The sequence below is a fragment of the Zingiber officinale genome, chromosome 9B (genome assembly GCF_018446385.1).
Source record: "Zingiber officinale cultivar Zhangliang chromosome 9B, Zo_v1.1, whole genome shotgun sequence".
Lineage (NCBI taxonomy): Eukaryota > Viridiplantae > Streptophyta > Magnoliopsida > Zingiberales > Zingiberaceae > Zingiber > Zingiber officinale.
Window position 1 is genome coordinate 113,224,678 of NC_056003.1, and position 9,319 is coordinate 113,233,996.

General features: G+C 42.8%; 1 protein-coding gene across 1 annotated transcript; it reads right to left on the reverse strand.

Moving 5' to 3' along the window:
* Positions 1–303: 303 nt before the first annotated feature.
* Positions 304–1,429, reverse strand: LOC122025671. The gene has a single exon (XM_042584509.1). The coding sequence runs from the start codon at positions 1,176–1,178 to the stop codon at positions 408–410; it is 771 nt and encodes a 256-aa protein (XP_042440443.1). The 5' UTR covers positions 1,179–1,429; the 3' UTR covers positions 304–407.
* Between the last annotated feature and the right edge of the window lie 7,890 nt (positions 1,430–9,319).

The window sequence follows — 9,319 nt, forward strand, 5'->3', positions numbered from 1 at the left end:
AGTCGATCGAACGTCCACACAGAAAGAGACGCCTCAACCTCAACGCACACGCAAAGCCGCAAATGAGACCGTCCGCAGAGTTGGCCACAACTCACGAACAAAAAAATACACAGCTGTTGTTTTGTTTTCTTCTTCTTCCCACCGCTAATTAATTGGGATTTAAAGACGGATTCCACTCATCTCTGCTTCCATGATTGCCACTTTAGATGTCTAATTATTCTTCACAGATAATGGAATGGAACCGAATCGATTTTCAGGAAAAAAAAAATAGCAGAAAAGTTAGGCTGTTCACGCGCAGACATGTAAAGAATTAGTGTGTGAAACTGATGATGAAAGAGGAAGAACATGTCTCTCTGATTGGAAGGAACAAGAAAATAAAAATGAAAATGAATGAATTGGATTGGATATCAGTGTTTGAACTTTTGTATGACGACCTCGGTGTCGAGGCCGAAGGCGTCGACCTTGCGGGAGCGGACGAGGCGGGAGTGGTTGAAGAGGGCGAGGAGGCCGTCGACCCCGCCGAGGAGGTCGTTGGCGGAGTACTTGTCGCCGCGGCGGTGCACGGCGACGTGGAGCACGGCGAAGCCGCCGGGGCGAAGGGTGCGCTCGACCTCGGCGGCGAAGCGGTCGGGGTAGAGCGCGTGGTCGAAGACGTTGGAGAACTCGAAGTCGAAGGAGGCGTCGGGGAAGGGCTGGCGGTGGAAGTCGCCGCGCACGACGAGCGGCGGCGCGGGGGCGAGGTCCATGCCGACGGCGCCGGAGACGCCGAGGCCGCGCAGGGCGGCGACCTCCTGGCCGAGGCGCGCGCCGATGCAGAGCGCCGCGGAGGAGTTGGAGAGCAGGCCCTCGGCGGCGAGGTCGGCGAAAAAGCGGGTGAAGACGCGAACCTTGCGGTCCCAGTCGCGGGTCGCCCACACGCGGCGGAGGCGGGAGTCCAGCGTCTTGTTCAGCTGCAGCTTGACGTAGTCGTCGTAGGAACGGAAGGTGCGCCGGATGCGAACCAGAGGAGGAGGAGGCACCGCTTCAGAAACAGACGACGTAAAAACAGAGGCGGTGGCCGTGGCCTTGGCCGTGGCGCTGGAGGAAAGAAATAGGCGGAGGAGAAGGAAGGAGGAGAGGAAGAGGAGGAGGAGGGAGAAGGGTTTGAGAAGGGGCCTCTTGGAGACGGAGTTCGACATGAACGATGTCAAAATCGGAGGAGAAAAAACGGCGACGTGGTGCTTGTGCTTCGATTCCTCGCCTATCTCTCTCTCTCTCTCTCTCTCTCTCTCTCTGGTTCTGTTCCGCGGTGGAGGAGAAGGAAAGACGGCGATAACGACAAGTGGGCTGTCGCGTTGGAATTCTATTCTTTTTATGGCATAGTTTTAGTTGGGAGGTGGCTTATTGCGACAGGGTAGGCGTTGGGCGTTGGGTCATTGGACAGCCATAAGGGTGGTCCGGGACAACAAATACGCAATTTTTTTAACTAATTCTTAGAATGATATTTTAACGCTCCGGAAAAATCAAAATAAGTAACAGAAGTATCGCGAAACTCTTAGCATCTTAAAAATTTATAGGAGTTGAAATAAATATAATCGGACGTATTTAAGTCTATAAATAATTTTAATCAAAATTTATTAATGGATTCAGAAAAATTTCTGAGATTATAAAAAAATCTAACGGTGCATGAATTGCTTATTTCAATTATTTTAGAGAATTAAAATATTATTAGATGAATCAATTAAAATATGATCCGATCTCTCAGAACTTAAGTCTGTGATAGTATAAAAGATAATATAATTATCGTGGTACTAATTTTAAAAATCAACGTGATAGCAATTGTACATGTATAAAAATAAAAGAAAATAGAGAAAAGATGGAGAGTAAAACATGAAAGGAAAAAAAAAAGCGTGATTGATCTAATAGAGGCATAAAATAGAAAAAAAAAATTGATACACTTTAGGGTATTTTTAAAGTTGGTTGGATATTGGGGCTTTAAATGGACCAAAACAATTTTTGAGGAAGGAAGCCATCAATTGTTGAAAGTCGTAATTGACTTCAAAATTGAAATCTACGATTCGCGTAGATAGATTTAGACTATTAATTTGCTCAAAATCGATTAAGGGTGAATGAGAAATTAATGTATAAAGTCGACCCAAAATAACATTTATTATTCATTAATAAAGTGCATGGGAGAATAGTCCCACATCGGAAATTCTCGATGTGTATTCTCTACTTATTAATGAAGATGTGTTAATGGAGTTAACACAAAAATAAAAGGACAAGTGCTCCCTTAGCCCAGGGCGAGCAGGTGCTCGCACCTGTGAGCCCGCCACCTGCCACGTGCACAATGGGCGCTTTGTAGGCGCACTTTGCACTTCAGACGTACGCATTAAGGAGCTTAAATTTATGCTCCAGGTGACATTGCAGTGCCTACGTGGCACTCGGGTGACGTATCAGGCTCGTACCTGACATTGCAGTACCTATGCGGCATCCTCGTGGGCAAAGGGAGATGACTGGACAGTTGAATTAGGGAATGGATGGCTACCGTTGATCAACGTTGATCAAATAGGTATGATTGATCGCTTGTGATGCGATCTAGAGCGTTGGATCGCAAAGAGTAACGATCTGACGGCTTGGGATGAGACTTGATCTGAAGCATCGAATCAATGGATCCAAATCCGATGGCCGAAGACAATAGGCGGGATCTGAGGGTCACAACTCCTCAGATCTGATGGATGAGATTGTAGTGGGCTTGGAGAAGGGTTACAACCCTTCAGAATGGATGATCTAGATCGATCCAGCCCAAAGAACACATCCACTCACCCAAAGGACACTCAACCTCTTCTTTCAGTATAAATAGAACCCTCCAGATGATGGAATATTCACTCAATCCTCTCTTCTCTTCCTCAGGCATTCATCTCATCTTGTGCATTCAAAAGTCCAAGAAGTCTACTAGAAGGTTCGCTGGTCTCGGAAGTCGGAGTGCTACGATTCCGAGACGTTCGTCGTCGTTGTATCTTGGGAACGAATTGCAATAATACGTTAAGCACCGTAGCGGAGCAATATCGTTTACGGAGATAGTGTCGAACACTAGCTTCGACGATCAGTTTGCATACTCCAGAAGCTACCCGGGCTAAACAGTCGTAAACGATATTTCGTGCAAACTAATATGGCTACCAACGACATTCCGACGGCTGTTCCGACCGTCATTCCGACAACCATTCCGCACGGAGAAAAAGCCGGAGAAATTCACCGGAACCGACTTCAAAAGATGGCAGCAGAAGATGATGTTTTATCTAACAACGCTAAACCTTGTACGGTTTTTGCACGAAGACACGCCAGCCGCTACGGAAGGTAGTAAGGCTGCTAGCGATGCGTGGTCTCACGGAGATTTTCTGTGCCGCAATTATATACTCAACGCCTTGGACAACACGTTATATAACGTATATTGTTTTCTGGAGACGGCAAAATCTTTGTGGGAATCCCTTGAGAAGAAATACAAGACCGAAAATGCTGGATTGAAGAAATTCATCGTCGGTCGATTTCTGGATTTCAAGATGGTGGACTCAAAAAGCGTCTCATCTCAAGTCCAAGATATGCAATTAATACTGCATGATCTGGACGCCGAAGGCATGAAGCTGAACGAGACATTCGCAGTTGCTGCGGTAATTGAGAAGCTCCCTCCGTCATGGAAGGATTTCAAGAATTACCTAAAGCACAAGCAAAAGGAGATAGGGCTGCAAGACCTGATCCTGAGGTTACGAATAGAGGAGGATAATCGAAAGTTATCCGACTCCAGAGGAACCAAGCGGACTATAGACGAAATGTCCAACCTGGTCGAGCCGAACGCTAAAAAGCCGAAGCAGTTCAAAAAGAAGGCTCAAGCAAAGAAGTTCAAAGGCTCCTGCTACAACTGTGGAAAGGCAGGACACCTGTCCAAGGACTGCAGACGCCCAAAGAAGCCAACCAAGGGGCTAAAGGATGCTGCTAATCATGTCGCAACCTCTCTTGAGGACTTGGATCTCACTGCAGTTGTATTTGAAGCCAACTTGGTGGATACCAACCCGAAGCAGTGGTTCATTGATACTGGAGCAACTCGTCATATCTGTTCCGATAAGGCGATGTTCTCTAAGTATACTCCGATAAATGGCAGGAAGTTCTATATGGGTAATTCCACGACGTCGCCAATTGTTGGACTCGGAAAGGTTGTTCTGAAGATGACGTCCGGAAAGGAGCTAACACTCATTGATGTACTCCATTTTCCGACATCAGTAAGAACCTAGTTTCTGGAGCGGCATTGGTCAAGGCCGGATTTAGGCTAGTGTTCCAGTCAGACAACTTTGTACTTACGAAGAATGGTGTCTTTGTAGGAAACGGGTACCTAAAAAAGGGTCTATTCAAAATGGTTGTAATACCTGTACTCCAAAATTTTGATGGTAATAAAATAAATGCTTCCAGCTATGTTGTTGAGTGTTTTAATTTATGGCATGATCGACTCGGACATGTGCATAATAATACTCTCAAACGTCTCGTCAAATTAAATTTATTACCAAACGTCAATGTTGATGGAACACACAAATGTGAAGTGTGCGTGGAAGCGAAAATGACGAAACTACCTTTTCATTCGGTGGAAAGGACAACAACTCCTCTAGAGTTAATACATAGTGATCTATGTGACTTGAAATTTGTGCAAACTAGAGGAGGTAAAAAATATTTTATTACTTTTATCGATGACTGCACAAAGTTCTGTTATGTCTTTCTTTTAAGAAGTAAAGACGAAGCCCTAGAAGCGTTCAGAACCTATAAAACAGAAGTTGAAAACCAACTTGACAAACGAATTAAAATAATTCGAAGCGATAGAGGTGGAGAATATGGTGCACCGTTTGATGAATTTTGTACAGAATCTGGCATTATCCATCAAACAACGGCGCCTTACTCACCTCAATCAAACGGTGTTGCCGAACGTAAAAATCGGACACTAAAAGAAATGATGAATGCCTTGTTGATAAATTCAGGCTTACCTCAAAACTTGTGGGGGGAAGCAATATTATCGGCAAATCACATTCTCAACAGAATTCCTCATAAGAAAAATGATAAAACTCCATATGAACTATGGAAAGGCCGCGAGCCATCGTACAAATACCTGAAAGTGTGGGGGTGCTTGGCAAAGGTCGAAGTACCTAAACCAAAGCAAGTAAAGATCGGACCTAAAACGTTCGATGCGGTATTTGTCGGATATGCCCATAATAGTAGTGCATATCGTTTCCTAGTTCACAAATCAGACATTCCTGATATACATGTGGGAACAACCATAGAATCTCGGAATGCGATATTCTTTGAAAACGTATTCCCAAATAAAAAGGGAAACGTTGAAAGTGATAACAACGGAAGTTCAAACAAAAATGACGTTATCGAACTTAGCTATTATAAAAGGACTATTGACGATCAAAGTGAAGAGCCACGTCGTAGCAAACGGGCTAGAGTTGAGAAATCGTTCGGGCCAGATTTCATGACTTTCATGTCAGAAATGGAACCAAGAACATTAAGTGAAGCTCTCTCTAGACCCGATGCTCCAATGTGGAAAGAAGCTGTCAATAGTGAAATTGAGTCTATCATGAATAATCATACTTGGGAATTAGTAGACCTTCTTTCTGGTAATAAACCATTAGGTTGTAAGTGGATACTAAAACGTAAGTATAAAGCTGATGGATCAATTGACAAGTATAAGGCCAGACTTGTAGCCAAGGGGTACAAGCAAGAGGAAGGCCTTAATTACTTTGATACATACTCACCGGTGACAAGGATTACGTCCATACGAGTGCTAATAGCCATTGCAGCACTGTATGACCTTGAAATACATCAAATGGATGTTAAGACTGCGTTCTTAAATGGTGAGTTGGAAGAAGAAATTTATATGGAGCAACCCGAAGGGTTCATGGCTCCTGGAAATGAGAAAAAGGTGTGTCGACTTGTTAAGTCGTTGTACGGACTTAAGCAAGCGCCTAAACAATGGCACGAAAAATTTGACAAAGTAATGCTGTCAAACGAATTCAGAATAAATGAATGTGACAAATGCATTTATGTCAAAAACACACCTGAAGGCTATGTAATTGTCTGTCTATACGTAGACGACATGCTAATAATAGGTAGTAATCATGATGTAATCATGACTACAAAGAAAATGTTGACCAGAAATTTTGATATGAAAGATATGGGTTAAACAGATGTTATATTGGGAATTAAAATTTTCAGGACATCAGAAGGGATAATTTTAACACAATCCCATTATGTAGAATCTGTATTAAAAAAATTCAATGCGTACGATCTCTCTACAGTGAAAACACCTATGGATCTAAGTCAACACTTAGCGAAAAACCATGGTGAGACCATATCGCAGTTGGAATATTCTCGGATAATAGGCAGTTTGATGTATCTCACAAACTGCACACGTCCGGATATTGCCTGTACGGTCAACAAACTGAGTCGTTTTACGAGTAATCCAAACGACACCCATTGGAAAGCATTGATGCGAGTTCTCAGATATTTGAAATATACTATGAACTATGGATTACATTATGAAAAATATCCCGCTGTGTTGGAAGGATATTGTGATGCTAATTGGATATCAGATACAAAAGACTCCAAATCTACTAGTGGATATGTATTCACGATCGGTGGGGGAGCAGTATCTTGGAAATCCACTAAGCAGACTTGCATTGCTCGATCTACTATGGAATCCGAGTTTATAGCATTAGACAAAGCAGCTGAGGAAGCTGAATGACTGCGGAATTTCTTGGAAGATATTCCGAGCTTGCCATACTAATCCACTGTGATAGTCAATCGGCGATTGGAAGGGCACAGAGTAATATGTATAATGGGAAGTCACGACATATACGTCGTAGACATAATACCATTAGGCAGTTGATCTCGAATGGAGTGATTGCAATCGACTATGTTAAGTCCAAAGATAATTTGGCAGATCCTCTAACGAAGGGGTTGAGTCGAGATCAAGTATACTGCTCATCAAGAGGAATGAGATTAAAAATCTACAACTAAAACGACTGTAGCGGTAACCCAACCTTGTTGACTGGAGATCCCAAGATCTTGGTTCAATGGGACAACGAAGTTACAGAAGTTGTGGTCCAGCACATTAGATAGTTTATCTCTATCCCAATCCTAGGATGAATTTGTGCTGTCCTACCTCATGTAGTGAGGTTAAGCTTATGCTTTTAGTGACTTCTATATCTGATAAGGTGGAGTATGGTAGGATACTCTTGATAGAAGTGTCACCTATGTGAGTGTGAAGACATGCCGCTTCAATGAAACACTCATGAATCCAAGATGGTATCCATGGCCGAAACGGAACCAACCATGAGAACCTAAAGTAGGTGAGATAGATCTCTGTGTGGGTGTTATTGTCTAAGTATACACCAACAGCTGAGCAGTTCAAGACATCACGTTCACTGCGCAGCCTAGTATACTCGATAGCATTTCACTACGGAAGGTTCAAAGCCACAAGCTACCTCTCCCGATGCAGTGACTTATCGATTGGACTCTTGTAAAGTGTCAGCATGCATACACGCATTGCATTAATTTCCATTCATGTGGGGGATTGTTGGATATTGGGGCCTTAAATGGACCAAAACGATTTTTGAGGAAGGAAGCCATCAATTGTTGAAAGTCGTAATTGACTTCAAAATTGAAATCTACGATTCGCGTAGATAGATTTAGACTATTAATTTGCTCAAAACCGATTAAGGGTGAATGAGAAATTAATGTTTAAAGTCGGCCCAAAATAACATTTATTATTCATTAATAAAGTGCATGGGAGAATAGTCCCACATCGGAAATTCTCGATGTGTATTCTCTACTTATTAATGAAGATGTGTTAATGGAGTTAACACAAAAATAAAAGGACAGATGCTCCCTTAGCCCAGGGCGAGCAGGTGCGAGGCCCGCCACCCCCCACGTGCGCACGTGCGCAATGGGCGTTTTGTAGGCGCACTTTGCATTGAGGAGCTTAAATTTATGCTCCAGGTGACATTGCAGTGCCTACGTGGCACTCGGGTGACGTGTCAGGCTCATACCTGACGTGGCAGTACCTATGCGGCATCCTCGTGGGCAAAGGGAGATGACTAGACAGTTGAATTAGGGAATGGATGGCTACCGTTGATCAACGTTGATCAAATAGGTATGATGGATCGCTTGTGATGCGATCTAGAGCGTTGGATCGCAAAGAATAACGATCTGACGGCTTGGGATGAGACTTGATCTGAAGCATCGAATCAATGGATCCAGATCCGATGGCCGATAACAATAGGCGGGATCTGAGGGTCACAACTCCTCAGATCTGATGGATGAGATTGAAGTGGGCTTGGAGAAGGGTTACAACCCTTCAAAATGGATGATCTAGATCGATCCAGCCCAAAGAGCACATCCACTCACCCAAAGGACACTCAACCTCTTCTTTCAGTATAAATAGAACCCTCCAGATGATGGAATATTCACTCAATCCTCTCTTTTCTTCCTCAAGCATTCATCTCATCTTGTGCATTCAAAAGTCCAAGAAGTCTACTAGAAGGTTCGCTGGTCTCGGAAGTCGGAGTGCTACGATTCCGAGACGTTCGTCGTCGTTGTATCTTGGGAACGAATTATAACAATCCGTTAAGCACCGTAGCGGAACAATATCGTTTACGGAGATAGTGTCGAACACTAGTCTCGACGATCAGTTTGCATACTCCAGAAGTTACCCAGGATAAACAAAGTTTAGGATTAGGACGACTTTGAATCATTCTGAATTTTAGGTGCACTTTTTAGGGCAATACTGTTTTTCTTTTTCATTTTATATACTGAGTAAATAATGATATTTTCATGCGGCAAAAAGATAATTTACTTGTTTCAGTATTTCTGTCAACTAGTCTCTAAATTAACATAGAAAAAATAAATTATGAGCGGTTAGACTAACTATTGACACTTTCAGATGTGAGAGAAAATGAATTTCTCTTTCAATTTCATCATTAACAATTTACTTTTATTTTCATTATTCTTGTTACACCTTATTTACTTTTATTTTCATTATTCTTGTTACACCTTATTTCACATGCATTTGTGAATCTATATATGATATTTGATGTGGATCGCAACTAAAGGATACTAAGTTTTTTAGTCATCTGCCACAAGTATTTTTCGATTTATCCTAGTGACTGGTGAAAAAATTTCGTCGGATCAGACCGATCACCCAGGGCTAGTCAATAAAACTAACTGGGTTTATCATTTTTTGATTGCATCATTCCCTTATTGGCAAAGTCGAGATAATTGCCCTTGCATAGTGGTTAAT

Bases quoted from the DNA above. Each gene is read 5' to 3' on its own strand.
- LOC122025671 (XM_042584509.1), bottom strand. From the start codon at position 1,178: ATGTCGAACTCCGTCTCCAAGAGGCCCCTTCTCAAACCCTTCTCCCTC.